The sequence below is a fragment of the Carassius carassius genome, chromosome 30 (assembly GCF_963082965.1).
Source record: "Carassius carassius chromosome 30, fCarCar2.1, whole genome shotgun sequence".
Lineage (NCBI taxonomy): Eukaryota > Metazoa > Chordata > Actinopteri > Cypriniformes > Cyprinidae > Carassius > Carassius carassius.
This window is the reverse complement of record NC_081784.1, coordinates 28,440,617-28,456,139: the sequence shown is the minus strand read 5'-3', so window position 1 is coordinate 28,456,139 and position 15,523 is coordinate 28,440,617. Positions and strand designations below refer to the sequence as shown.

The 15,523-nt window shown below is 37.8% G+C and overlaps 1 protein-coding gene across 2 annotated transcripts in view; it reads left to right on the top strand.

The window, feature by feature from the left end:
* Window positions 1-15,523, top strand: part of LOC132110986 (dystonin-like) — a 158,164-nt gene that overhangs the window by 28,575 nt on the left and 114,066 nt on the right. The window contains exons 5-7 of one of the 2 annotated variants that reach the window (XM_059518140.1): window positions 9,558-9,619; window positions 13,543-13,632; window positions 14,830-14,865. In XM_059518140.1, coding sequence (XP_059374123.1) covers window positions 9,558-9,619; window positions 13,543-13,632; window positions 14,830-14,865 — 188 coding nt within the window. The remainder of the gene's footprint in view (window positions 1-9,557; window positions 9,620-13,542; window positions 13,633-14,829; window positions 14,866-15,523) is intronic. The other variant, XM_059518141.1, reaches the window with a different exon arrangement.

Here is a 15,523-nt window from a genome sequence, read left to right as displayed (position 1 = left end):
TTGTAAAGCACTGCAGTTTATCTTTGGGTGCGATGGATGAAACTGAAGTGTTAGACGCTGTAGAATCTACATTCGCTATTGTATTTCTAATGTTATCTATTTTATCAGTGAAGAAATTCATAAAGTCATTACTATTTAACGTTGGTGGAATATTTGAATCAGGTGGCATCTGGTAATTTGTTAATTTAGCCACTGTGCTAAATAAAAACCTTGGATTGCTTTGGTTATTTTCTATGAGTTTGTGGATATGCTCTGCCCTAGCCGTTTTTAGAGCCTGTCTATAGCTGGACATACTGTTTTTCCATGCAATTTTAAAAACTTCCAAGTTAGTTTTTCTCCATTTGCGTTCAAGACTACGAGTTACTTTCTTGAGAGTGTGAGTATTACTGTTATACCATGGCACGGTACTTTTTTCTCTAACCTTTTTCAATTTGATGGGGGCAACAGTTTCTAATGTATTGGAGAAAATAGTGCCCATGTTGTCAGTAATTTCGTCTACAGTTCATGTGTATTTTTGGGTACAAATAGCAGTTGAGATAGATCAGGGAGGTTATTTGGGAAGTTATTATAATGAGATATTATGCCGCCTGCAGTTGGAATCAGCTTCCAGAAGAGATCAGATGTGCTAAAACATTAGCCACTTTAAAATCTAGACTCAAAACTCATCTGTTTAGCTGTGCATTTAATGAATGAGCACTGTGCAATGTCCGAACTGACTGCACTGTATTTTATATTTTAAATTTTTTTAAATTCATTTTAAATAAGTAATTTTTTAAAATCATTTTCAATGTTTTTAAATTGTTTCTATTATTTTTGTGATTATTTTTCTTCATGATTATTTTACTTTCTTTTATGTAAAGCACTTTGAATTACCATTGTGTACGGAATGTGCTATACTTGCGAAGCTAACAAGGTAATACTATGGGAAAACTATATTCCAAATAAATCCAGGGTGACAGTATGGATTTATTTATTAGATTAGATTTATTACCCATCAATAGTTTTTACAGCTTTAGAATTACACTTCAACCCAATCTACCATAAACTGGAAGCTAATGCATAACATCAAATCTAGATAAAACTGTGGAGCGCATGCAGTGTAGACAGCATCTTTGAAAGGTACTTGATTATTTGCTGATGCTTGCTTAGATTTGCTAACATTGCAATGAAATGCATTGTTGTATTGCTTTAGCTAAAGGACATTGGACGTGATTCTACACAAGGTGCAGACCTCCCATCTCAGAGTGTTTGTGAATGTTTTCTGGCCCAATATGAAGGCGTTTAGGCCCTGTCTCATGAATCTGTGGCCTTGTCTGAGGGAGATTTTCTGGCTTTCTCACTGCCTTGGAATGAGAAGAATGCCAATTGCTGTTTATCTCCAATGGCCCATTGTGTTTATTTCCCTGTTTTTAAGACTTAAAGTCTTGTGCTGTGTTCAATTCCATTCCATTCAAAGGCAGATGTGGAAGATTTCTTCTAGTTACTTCCAACAGCACAACCACATAGATTGGCAGACATATGGAAGATGAGAAACCTCCAGTCCTGCTGTTAGCTTTGCAGTTGTATGATTGTCAACAAACCAGCAAACTGCCAAAGATAAATGTACTGCAATGCAAGCATTTGTTCTGCAGCTGTACACCTGCATGTCATTAACTGTCTTACACACCTGTCTCTGCAAACCTTTCTAAACTGATCTGATCATCGCCGTATTATCATTGTCCGTCCATTAAAAGTCCATCAACCCAAAGTTTCAAAATGTAAAAAGTTAATAAAGACACTGTAAAAAGGGACCAAACCATACAAAAGACACAATCGATTGATATGATGAACAGATTTAATTTAGGCTTTCATTCACATAATACATTCAGATCAAATACAACAGAGTTTTGGGATTTCTGTACTTTCTTCCTAGCTGGAAGTCTGGCTTTTTCTAAACCTCACTTTGTAAATCAGATGTTCTCTGGAAAGCAGGAAAGGTGTAACATGTTATGAGTAAACTGCAGCAAGTTCTCTCATCTGGGTTTGGTGTGGGAACTTGTACTAGTTCAAAGGTTGCTAGTTCTGTGTTGGGCTGGGCCCTTAACCCTGGATTGTTTCAGTGGGACGATCCCTGCAATTAATATTGCACAAGTTGCTCTGAATAAGCTTTGAATGTAAAACATTTGGTAAATGACCAGTAACAGGCTGTTGCATGCTGGGAATGCCGAGGTCATAGTTAAAATCCACATTGTGCAGCAGAACATTACTGTAAATGTTGTATAGATGTCATCTTTGATCATGTGATGATATTTTTAGCAGTGCCCTTATGATCCCAGATGAATATTGGCATAATACCAGGCACAGATAGCACACAGCCAGTGATGACAGGAGATCTGCATTGTGTTGAAGAGCCTGTTCATAGACACGTTCACCTTCAGCATGATCACGCTGCTTCCCCGGTCCACTGCATGTTCTCTACACGGTCCTGTACTGTATGCAAAGTCCTTTTCTCGCTGACGGAGGAAAGAACATTGTGCTTAATGAGGCGAAAAACCTTGAGGTTACATATTAAACCCGAAGAAGCAATGTGCAGAAAGCTGAGAAAAAACAAATAAGTGAATTTCTCAAACATGTCCAGGTTCACGCCAAACAGAGTTTATATTTATTCAGGTGTACTCTCACCACAAATTAAATCTAAAATAAAGTTGTTGTTTTTGTTTTGTATTGTGACCTTTTTTAAAAATTATTCGCTAATTTATTAATATCATACCAGATAATAATAGAAATTACTCTATTCCCCTTAAATGTAAATGTCAGAGCACAATACAGCACTAAAAATCTGCCATAAAAGGGAAGAATATCTGAATTGGTCTTAATTTTCTGAATGCAATACAGAATTTAGACTTTGCTGGATTGCTGACTAATTGCTTAAATCCAGTCATTGCTGTGATTAGTTTTATTAATGGAGATAATGAAGCTTGTGTCATTCAGGTCAGTGTTTTTCATGCCTTATCTGTTTTGTGTATTACTGTCATTACACATCAGCATAGTTGCTTTATAGCTTTTCTTTTCCTTGAAGAGGAAAGGTCACCTGGGGTCAAGTGGATATTACACTCTTCTAGCATTTCATCAGCATTATACTTTTTACCTCGAGCGTATTGCATCCTGAAACTATAGATTGTTTTTAAAAGCTTTACTGGATATTGTAACTTGAATACGCAAGGCCTTTGTTCTGGCCAGATAACGTGGGATAAATATCTCACTAGATGTGGGATGCGTGTCAGGCATTTCAAACACACACTATCACTCAAACACGTCTGTGCAAACATATCGGTAAAAGTGAAATCTTTCATTTCGGCACAACTAGCAGCACCATATGGGAATGGCTTTGGAACAAATTGACAATTCTCATGTATATATATATATATATATATATAAATTTAAAAGTACTTTTAAAGAGACCTGTTTCAAACAGTCCAGCTATTCAGGAATAATTTTTGTCCAGTCATATACACCCAGCAGTCACCTCACATGCCTCTTCAGCTTCACGTGGTTTATAAAGCGTAACGTGTTTATAAGTGATCTGTGTGCAGTGATAAATAGCAATAGAACAGCTTTAGTCATCCTTCTCTGATTATTACTTGTCGTCAGGCACGGGCTCGTTTACTTTGGTTAAGACTCTGCCTTGAGAATTGTTTATATAATCTGTCAAGAGTCACTGTGGCATAATGAAGGCTTGAGCTGTAAAATTAGCTGTTTATGAGGGTTAGTGACCCTTAACTCCAATTTACTTTGATAAAAGTGTAATTATCGTCTCCCGAAGTCTTGTCAGTAAGTTTATCTGAGTTTTATGGAGAGTTGACTCATTGGTACAGTATGTGGAAGAATGCTGCGATTGGACAAGCCAGAATACAGAGATTGTTCTCATCCTGAAGGGGGCGCTGTTCTCTTATTAGTCCATCACTACCTCATTCTTCAGGAAAGTTTCTGCCTCAAGATGTTTGTCACTAGTCTTTTTTTAATGCAACACCCACAAACACTCATTTGAATCTTTGTAGACCACAAGAAGAATATACTGTAAGTGAATAGCTTTTATTGCGTTAAATTGATGATTTTTGTTAAAAATACTGAAAACTGACCAGCCTTCATTAATTTATCTTGCAAGCACAGTGTCTGTTTGTCTGGAAAAAAATCATTCTGAAAGTGATTCCAACATTATGGTTTCTCTGTAGTGATGTTTGGTGTTTGGATCATTTTACCGACTCGGACCTTTTAGTCTCGTTCACCAAAATTAACGAATATTTTTTCGAGTCATTTTGTTCATTTTTATTAAAATATAATTAAAATCTTACGTGTTACTTCCCTTACACATTTAGTACTTACGCAAATGTTGATCACACTACGAACAATACAAAACTGTGATGCTATAATAAACCGAAAAGTTGAATTCATAGTTTACCTGGGTCTTCAGTCTGTGATTAGCTCACCTCTTATCTGACAAGTCTTCGGGTTCGAGTTACCAATGCAGTCTGAGCCGGAAAGAGAATTGATTACTTCATCTATCGAGTCCTCTGGTTTTTGAGTCGTTCCTTCATCACGTGACTACGGATCCCCACACATGACATGCAAGAAAAAATAAATAAGTTGTGCACACGATTTTTCTAATTCGATTTAGTAATCGTGTGCACGTTTTAGAACATTGAGAGAATGAATTAGCAAATCGTGTGCACAACTTATTTATTTTTTCTTGCATGTCATGTGCGGGGCTCTGTAACAACAGACTGTATAACATCTTTAACCTATCGTTCGTTCTTTTGTCACGTGACGTGACAGCATTGGATAGAGAAGTTAATTTATAAGCTTCCTTACAAATGGGTGCATAGTTATTATTATAATTATCATCATCATCATTATTTTAATTATTTACTCTTACAGTTACTGCGTTTCTGGCTTTTTACTTCTTACAGTTTATAAATGTGTGCATTTCTGTCATGATGGTTATTTTCCATACACTGAATGTTGTAAAAAGGTAATAAAGAGTTGGTTATTATTATTACAGCTCTTTATATGTTGGATGCGAAGCCTTGTTTCTGTAGCACAGCTCTCACAGAAACACCATGTTTTGTGCTCTATGCTCTTTAAGCCGATGCTTCTGAACTGCCTGCAGTCTCTGGACTATACTGAGAGAAACTACACTCACTACGTTTACAGCACAATGTTTGGTTCAGACTGAATTCTTTCCGATCAATGAATCTGAATGGTGTGTTTATATGAAAGCTAAATAAATTGATCTGGTTGATGTGTGCATTTATATGTCACAAGCTTCAAATCGGAATTTGGAGATGTTTTTGGACATGTTTTTTGTGTTCTTACAGTATCTTTCGGTGCCCAAAAGAGACTCCTGTCCTATTATTTTGAAAAATGTGAGTTTCATTGTAAGGACAAAATCAGTAGAAACATCTTTCAGAATACCTTGTTTTATGATCCACAGAAGAAGGAAAGTCCTACAGTTTTGGACTGACATGATGGTAAATAAATAATGACAGAATGATCTTTTTAGTGAACTATCCCTTTAAGGCCTAAGCACATTTCCAAGGGCTCCCCAGGATGATTAATACATTATTGTTATTTAAATGATTATTTAAATGTCTTTAATTATTATTGCTATGTAAATATTTAATATTTCTATTATTACTTTTGATTTATTTCTTTATTTCGTTTTATTTATTGGACGTTTTTTGTTGTTGTTGGAAAATAACAAAATAAACAATAAAACTGGTTCTGACTGGTAATTAATAGTGATTAATTAATTTAGTGTATTTAATTAACCATGATAATTCAGTGTATACAAAAGAACAGCTTTGTCATAGTTGCAGCAGAACTATATTAGCATATATTGAGGGGGGCATATATGTTCACTGGAAAGCTGTGTAGAAAGAGTCCCTGAATATATTGCTCAGCAGAATCATATCCTCAGAGCTTGAGCCAGTAACTCACTCAACCTCCTCATGTAAACATTTAGCATGCGCTGGAGCCTGTTACTCACGGCGTGCTGCTGGAAAACCTGATGGGACTCGTTCTAGACGGCTGTGAAGGAACACTGAGGGGAAAAGCAAGGGAGTAGCTGCTTGCTTGTGGGGAAGACAGCAGAGTCCCACCCTCAGCAGCAGCGCTCTGGGAAACACACACACACACACACACACACACACACACACACTGGCGTGGCTGTCAGACATGCACGACGCTCTGCTGAAGGCACCTGAGCTGGGGTCGGTCAGCCTGATGAGGGGAGACGGCCGGCGCACCGCGGCGCTGGTGGCGCTCATGTGCTGCATGGGTCAGTAGCTTTCCTCAGCTTCCTGCCATCGCTCCGTCTGCCTGATTGCCTGCTTTTGCTGCAGTGTGCTTCCCAGATGTTGTGTTGTCAGTGCTGAAGGTTCAGAGTACAGGGAGATGTTCGTGTCAGGTCGAGTCGACTCACGTCAGCACATTCATGCTTCAAGCTCTGCTTCAGATTGGGATTACAGATTCAGTGTCTTTCATGTATGTCCGTGTTCTTTAAGGATGCATGTGACTACTGTATTAGTTTATTGGCTGATATCAGAGATTTTTTAGGTTATTGGTATAAATCGATTTTTGGATATGTATTGACTGATGTTGTGTTTGCATATTTCCCAGAATTTGATTATGTATCTCAAAATACTAAGAATTTAATGACACAAAAAATGCTAGTCTCTTTAGCAAAACAGAAATGAATATCCTTTTTTTTTCTTACTGTACAGATAATGTTGTCTTGCTGCATTTAAAATATTTTTTTATTTTGTTAACTAAAACTAAAACAATTTGTAATAGCTGAAATCTGAAATCAAAGCTGAAATCAAATCAAATATAAACATTAGCTGAGAAATGTTAACTTAAAGCAACTTAAATTAAATAAAAAATAATGCCTTGGCATTTCACTGAAATAAAATTTCAAGTTTAATTTTTTTTTTCATGAATTGGGCAGTGGTTATTCTAAATGATTTATCCATGCACATTATTATTTTGTCTTTAATCAAAATAACTTCATCTCTCTCCTCCAGCAGTCACTCTAAGCAAACAACAACCATTCTCTCCTCCAGCAGTCACTCTAAGCAAACAACAACCATTCCTAATGAATAAATAAATACATGAATGAGGCATTTATACTGTACAACATTGTACACAATAGCAGTTTAATCTGATTGATGATTGGTGTTATTGTGTAAATACCTGCACGCAGTGACTTTTTGAAATGGATTCAGAATGGGATTTTCACCTGAGGGGGAATGAAATATTTGTCACCAAATCTCAATTTACTTATCTGTTAATTAACCTGCTAATAAAAAACATGGCATGTGTCAGATCAGTATTTTTTCTTCATGTTTCTTGCTGAGGCGAGCTGTGCTGTTACTTTAGTAAGTGATCAGATTTTGCATCTGATGGATAAAAAAAACATATAGCCTGCATCTACGTTTGAAGGAAAGAAACATATCTCGAAAACCAGAATATAACAGAGGCTTTTGACTTGGCAAGCACCCAGAACACACTAGCAGATGCATAGCAACAGACGGCTGAAGGTTTGCCCAGACAAACAGCACACACATTACTTCAGAGAGTAAACATGTAGTTTTCAGATTAGTTTGAGCTCGTTCCTCTCTTTCAACTGACAGATGGTGATTCACTTCTCAGCCGCTCTTCTGCACTGCAGGGTCTCAGTTACAGGACCTTTTATATGTTTATGTGCAACATCGAACAAACGTTCAAGTGATGTTAAGCACAAGTGGACATGGGACGATTACCGGTTTCAAGGTATATAGCGTTCCTGCAGTATGTCTCCTCACTGACTGAAAGAGTAGGAATCACAGTAACAGAGAGTAACACTGACCTCTCCTCCTCCTGTTGGTGCGAGCGAGCGCTCAGTCACGTGTCATGTATGTGTAGGATGACCGAACGTAAGACCCGGGGACATTTCACATTCAGCGTTCCTTTCCGTCTCGCACACAGATGAGCGTGGACGGATGAGCTCGACACATGTGCAGTACCACAGGGTGCGCGGCTGTCTGTGAGCCCTCTTGATGACAAAAATAACGTAATGCCGATGGTGCGCGGAATACTGAAATATACTTTGTCCTTTATGTGATCGGTAACCGGACGTTTTTTTGCCTTATTGCAATTTTTTTCTCTGTTCTGGACTCAAACTGCGTTGCAATGCAATCATTTTCCAAAATGTCATTTATGTAATAATATGAAATCTGTTAACCGCTAGATGGATTCACAGAAAAGTAAGAGAAAAGTACTGTAGCAAGCAGATCATTCACTGTTACACTGTGTTGACGTGCTATAATTTCACAAAGCTTGTCAGAAAATTCTGTTTTTGCTTCAAACTGGGTTATTATTCAATCAAATGATGTGTATGATTATTATTATATAACTAAATTATATGATATGATATAAATGACATGTATAATATGAATCATATAAATAAAATTAAATAACTGTAATTACAGATTTAGGTAAAATAAAGATTTCAGTCTTTATTTTTTTTTCCTTTTAGGAAACAAATCAAAGAAAATATCAATTCTGCTATTTATAATATTCTGTATGTTGCTCAAAAACAAAATATATTGTGTCCAGCAGATATATTATATGAAAATGACTGTTAATTGATGGGGATTTGAGATGCTTCTTCTTTTCTTTAAACTCTGAATGGTCTCGCGGCTGAGCTGTGTGACGCAGGCACATCTGTTGTCATGGACACGGGAAACAAAATACTGTGGTCGGGAGCGCTGTGTAATGGAAGCAGGACTTGCCTGGGATTGAGTCTTTTCTGGAAATAGCTTTCATATCCTGTCCAGAATTAGAAACATGGCATTACCACATGATGAAACCCTCCTGGCCAGACAACATCAGTATTTATCATCATCTTACGAGGTTATAGCCTTTAAAACTAAAGGCTGAATGTGTACAGACTTCATGTTGGAATCTAATGCTGTTTACATGGAAGACATTTTGATGCATTTTCTTTACTATGAACAGATGTAAATACTGACAGTTCACTTCATTCACAATCCCTGAGAAACAACAATGGTGTGATGCACCTAAACTATTATGATTTTTTTAATCAAACTCCAAAAGCAAAATTAAAGTTTTCATTTAGCCAAAAATTGTAAGCAAAAATAATCTTTAATTAATAATATATTAACTTTAATAATCAAATCACTGACATGTAAATTGCACATACAGTAAGGCAGTTTTTATATCAATATTTTAATGATCTAATTATGTTTGTACTGCAATTTGTTGTTGATATATGAACATTTAAAAGATGTAATAAAACGACAGGTTTTTTTAAACATACATTCAATTATGGAAACAGGTTAAGTAAAAATACATGTAAAAATGAAAATGTGGTGCATATATTTATTAAAAACATACTCCTCTAGAGTTATTTGTTTTCTAGTTAACAAGCTATAGAATTAATATTTTAAGAAAATTACTAGATATTATTTTGCATCATTCTGAAAGAAGTTCTAACATCTATCCCTCTTGTTTTTCAGATGAAAGAGACCGAGTCCAGAAAAAGACCTTTACAAAATGGATAAATCAGCACCTCTTAAAGGTAGGTCTGTTTCATGGCGTTGGGGTCGTGTATCCGTGCACATTACTGCTTGTTGGTGGTAGAAAGAGAATCCTTTCCTAATATGCTGTGATATAATTATAGGTATCTAAATATAAAAACAATGAAGTCAGAAATGGAGGGTGTTAACTTATGCGGAGGTTATTTTTGGGAGGGATCTGGCAACTCCACACACACTTCATTAATTCTTCAGGTGTGCCATTGTCTTCAGGGCATTTGCAGTCACTTCTGGTTTAAAAAAGCTCCTATAATAAATGATAGAGCACATTATCAGTTTATTAACCATGAAGCACATGCAGACGTGCCTACAGAACATTACATGAATATACTGTTCCTGGATAAAATGAAGTGATCTCCAGGACAGTTTTAGCAGAGACCTCAGTCTCAGAACTCATTTTATTTTCAGTATTTTCTAAATTAGGGCCAACTACCTTTTAAAGTTTGTGCAAATGTTTTGTTTTTCAGATTTTCCTAATCAACACACTCATTAGAGATGGCAAGTAACAGCGAGTTCAGTAGAATCACTTCAGCTTGACTTTCTGTTTATTTAAGACACATTTATTCCAATCAGATAAATTACTTCATAAATGGTTTTGATTGTGATTACTGTGAATAAGGTAGCAACATATTTCACCTTAAAGAAAAAAGGCAAGTAACAACGTGCTGGATAAATTGATATGGAGGATTATTATAGTTAACTCTGGAATGGAATGTTCTGCATGACTTGAATAAAAGGATTCTGGGGATATTATATATATGACCCAGAAGCCAAGTTAAATGTCTATTTTAGTCATGCAGCTGCACTCACTGGGGATAATGAACAAGAGGACTTGTGTGAAAGCAGGTCAGTAAGGCAGAGAGGTGACTTCAGCGGCACAGTATTCAAGACAAAAGCAATGTTCACACTTTTGGAGCTGCAGAGGCGAAAGGCCTTCAGAAGAGATGTCTGTCATTGGCCAGCGTCTCATGGGAGCGTTAATGTTTACAGTGCTATGTGTGTGAGGAATAACATAGCTTTCCACACAGCATCAGGGATAATTCATTGTGAAACAATGCCTCAAAACCTCTTGCAACATCAGACAACATTCCTGAGTGCTTGTTTGCAAGAGGCAATGGCTGATGGTTTCCTGAGCCCTAAGATGATGAGCAATATGGTGTCATTGTTGAGACAGGAGTTGTGATATCCTCTCATCTGGATTTCACCTTGAATTTTCCATTATACAGTACTGCTACTGCGAGGTATGTTTGGGCAGCCACTCAGCTGTCTTGCTGAGGTTTGGCCTCAAGGCTAGGACTGCTACCTCTGCGATTGATTGTTAGCTGACTCATGCATCCTGCTGTCATGTGGACCATCTTCTCGCTATGCTGAAGAGTTTGGCTAACCGCTAGCTCCAGGCGACTGACAAAGAAAAGCACCAAATATGCTTTAGGGACTTGAAAAAGATCAACCTAGACACCTTGAGCAAAGATCTCCAGCATCTCTGCTCTGTTGAGTTCTCCTCAGTCACTAAGCCAGTTGACTTCTACTGTACAATTGATCTCTGAGCAGTCTCCTTAATCTTCACACCCCAGAACTAGAACTATCACCTTCTAGAGAAATTTGAGAAATCCCAGCCTGGTTTCCGCCCCAGCATCATCACAGAAACATCACAGAACATCAGTCACAAATTACCTGCTGATGTCAGCAGACACTGGTTTCCAATCTCTTCTCATCCTCCTGGACTTGACTGCAGCGTTTGACACGGTGGACCACAACATTGTTCTACTATCAGTCTCTATGATTCAACAACTGGTTTTCATCATACCTCATTGGGATAAATTAACATGTTGCCTTGGGAGAGGCAAAATCTTTGACACACAACACGTCTATTGTGGTGTCCCTCAAGGCTCAGTGCTTGTCCCCCTCCTGTTTATCCTCTGTATGCAGAGGTGGGTAGTAACGAGTTACATTTACTTCGTTACATTTACTTGAGTAATTTTTTGGGGTAACTAATACTTTTTGGAGTATATTTAAAGATGGGTACTTTTACTCTTACTTGAGTCATTTTTTGGAGAAAAATCTGTACTTTTACTTCGTTACTGTGGGCGACGCTCCTCTCGTTACTTTATCTTAATGCAATAAATGTTGTGAACCGCTTCAGACGATCAGCGCGTGCGGCAGGGAACTGAACGAAACTGATTCATGAACCAATTCACTCGTTTGCCAATTGGTTTGATCAAGCCTTTGAACAGAATTGACTCAAAAGAATGAATCATTCGCGAATGGGCATCGCTCATTGTCCAGAGAAAAGTAGACGGCGCGTTTGGAATAAACTGAAGCATTTATAACTGTTATTTGCTCTCTTTCTGAACAATGAAAGATTAGTAGCAATATTTATATCACATTAACTTTCAATGTTAAATTCATATTTAATATAAAGTCAGTCGTATTAAAAATATGTTATGGCATGACACCTATATCTGTTACTTAAGTAAACAGACAGGGTTTTAAATTACATAAATTACATAAATTGGAGTAAAGGATGATGAAATATATACATTTATACACACACATATATTACATACATTTTATCTATATATCTAAATAAAAATAGGCTCAGTATATATGACCCAAAGTAACTAGTAACTAACTACTTGAGTAGATTTTTTATCCGATACTCTTTTACTCTTACTCAAGTAACTTTTCAGACTAGTACTTTTACTTTTACTTGAGTACAGTTTTTGGGTACTCTACCCACCTCTGTCTGTATGCTTCCTCTTGGTCATTTCATTAGCTGGGATGGAATTTAATTACACTGCTATGCTGATGACACTCAACTCTATCTCTGGATCAACTCAACTTCCTCTGCTGCCCTGCCATCCTCCACTTTGACTACCTGCCTGGAGAAGATAAAGGCTTGGATGAAGCAAACCTTCTTACAGCTAAACTGCTCCAAGACTGAATCCATTCTAGTAGGCACCCCACACCAGGTTCGGACATTTGTCATTACCAGCATTACCTTCTCTGGCAAGGATATTCCACTTTCAACATTCGACTTTCATGAGGTTCACATCAAACATCTGTGCACAGCTTCCTTTCATCATCTTATGAACATTGCTAAACTCCGTCCCACTCTCACCTTTGAAGATGCAGAATAGCTGGTACATGCCTTTGTCTCCTCTAGGCTGGACTATTGCAATGCATTCCTCATAGGGATTCCTGACAATAGCCTTCAGAAGCTGTAATATTCTTCTGCACAGTCTGACTTTGCTGCAGCCTGGAATTGAACAACTGGTTTCGTCTGGTCAGAGGAGAACTGGCCCCCCAACTGAGCCTGGTTTCTCCCAAGGTTTTTTCTCCATTCTGTCACCGATTGAGTTTCGGTTCCTTGCCGCTGTTGCCTCTGGCTTGCTTAGTTGGGGTCACTTCATCTACAGCGATATCGTTGACTTTATTGCAAATAAATGCACAGACACTATTTAAACTGAACAGAGATGACATAACTGAATCCAATGATGAACTGCCTTTAACTGTCATTTTGCAATCATTGACACACTGTTTTCCTAATGAATGTTGTTCAGTTGCTTTGACGCAATGTATTTTGTTTAAATTGCTATACAAATAAAGGTGACTTGACTAGACTTAATAAATACAACAGTGCTGCTAGTATCCTAATGAGGGTGCACAAGTATGACAATATCACCCCTATCCTCAAATCACTCCACTGGCTTCCCGTCTCACTCAGGATTGAGTTCCAGGTTTCCTGTACAGTGCGTTTAATAGATTATAATGTTGTTTAACAACAAACTGATTGCTCAGGGTGACAAAATGTCTGTCCGGGGAAAAAAAAAGTCTTAAGTAGACAAAAGCCCCTTAAACAGTCTGTTTTTTTTTCTCACAATTTTTTCTCTTCACTTTGTTTCAGGTCCGAAAGCATGTGAACGACCTGTATGAGGATTTGCGAGATGGACATAACCTTATTTCCCTTCTGGAGGTGTTGTCCGGTGAGACACTGGTGAGTATTGCTCTGTTTCAGCTGTCAGCTGTTTGAGTCAGAAACATACGTTTAAACAATCTTGAAGTGGAATACTTGAATGTGTTCTGTCACTTGCTATTACATCACAATGTTTTTGAAGGGGGCATCTTAGATTCACCATCCACACCAGTCCACGTCTGTGTGTGTGTGTGTTTGTGTGATACTAATTCAGCAGCCACTCACACACTGATCAGCTTTGCTAAAAGTGACTTATCCAGTACTTGCACATTCATGTTTTACAGCAGCTAAAACACCTGTGCTAATAGTGTGATCTGTGAAAATGCATTTACTTATTTACACACTAGTGTACAACAATGAACCATGCATATGCATATAATATTATAGGAGTTTTGCATTATGAATATATCTTCAAATTATAGTCCAGTTGTGTACTGTTTTACAGTGCTTTGACTGTGAGCTGTGAAGGAATTCTCGTTCAGTATCAGAGATGCTGTAGTTCCACACTGTGCAAACAAACACATGCCATTTAACAAGTCACTCAGATTTCAGTGAATCTGTGTTCTACTACAACTGTGATTACATGTCATATATCTTTTTAAGGCCAAAAGTTGACAATATAATTTAATCAGAGAAACAAATAATAGAATTTTTTTTAATTCAGAAAAAAAAGAACAAGAAAGAAAGTGAACAAAATGCAAACTTTGTCATTGGCGATCCATATAAAGCATTGAGGAATCCAAAGGGGAAAAAACAATGCAAGTAATAAAAACATTCCAATTTTGATTTGTGTTCTAGAATTCAGTTCAGTTTGGATCAGGCTTTTCCCATGTTACTCCTTTGTATATTATTTTTACATTCTTTTTATATTTTGTTTTCTATATTTGTTTAGTTATAATCTGGATCAAATGATTGACTTTACAGTTCATTTAGATTCATTTAGAAGGTTCTTTTCCCCAAAGCGAGTTCAGGAACTGTGACTGAGCTTGATTTGAGTGAGAATTCCTCCAGAAGCTTTCACTGTTAAGTCCGGTCACCTTCATGATGTGAGGGCTTCAGTTGGGCAGCTGATTGCCCCCTTTCTTCTGGTGACACCCTGTTTCTTCTCCTCCTTGTCTCCCGTCCTTCTCATTTTCTTCTTCTGTCCATCTCTCACGTGTCCATCTGTCTCTGTCTGTATGTGTGTCTCTCTCTCGTGCTCATGTTCCCGCTGGTAAGCCAAGGGAGCGTGATTTTCTGAAGACGTTGCGGTTGGTGAGTGCGGCTGACGCATGCACTGTTGAGCGGCATGGACGTGACCACGATGATGATGATGATGATGAGGATAAGGGGGTAGGTGCGGACACGTGTCCTCCTGCCCCCTCATGACAGGACTAATGTAGAGTGTGCTGTGTGTATTAACTGGAGTGTCAAACTCAGAGAACTCAGTGGACTGTAGGCATCTGGGGCTCTCCAGGTCTGTGCAGATTCACCAGATAGGGAGCATCTGCCTCATTGCTGAATATTGCCTTCTGGGGTTGCTGCGAGTGCTCTAGAATGCCAGCTTGGTTATTTCTCAAGACACAGAAGCTTGAGCTGTGAACTAAAGTCCTGATTCAAGTTCCTTTCGCTTCAAGAGTGTGTTAAAGACCCCATGAAACTTCTTGTTTTTGATTGATAGAACATTTTGTCATTTACTATTCTGTGAACAGAACGCATGGAACTGACGTCAGTCCTTTACTTCCAGTCTCACTGTGCTGTTGCACTAAAGGGTGACACAGTGTGGGGTCATCCATCACCTGCTCAATCATTCTCATTTCTCTTTAAGTACATCACTGTAGCTGTAAGTTCGATGAGCACCTTTGAGAAAACTCCATCTGAGCAGATGGACAATGGAGATTTTTCCTTTGTCTCCATCTGCTTTATTTCCCTT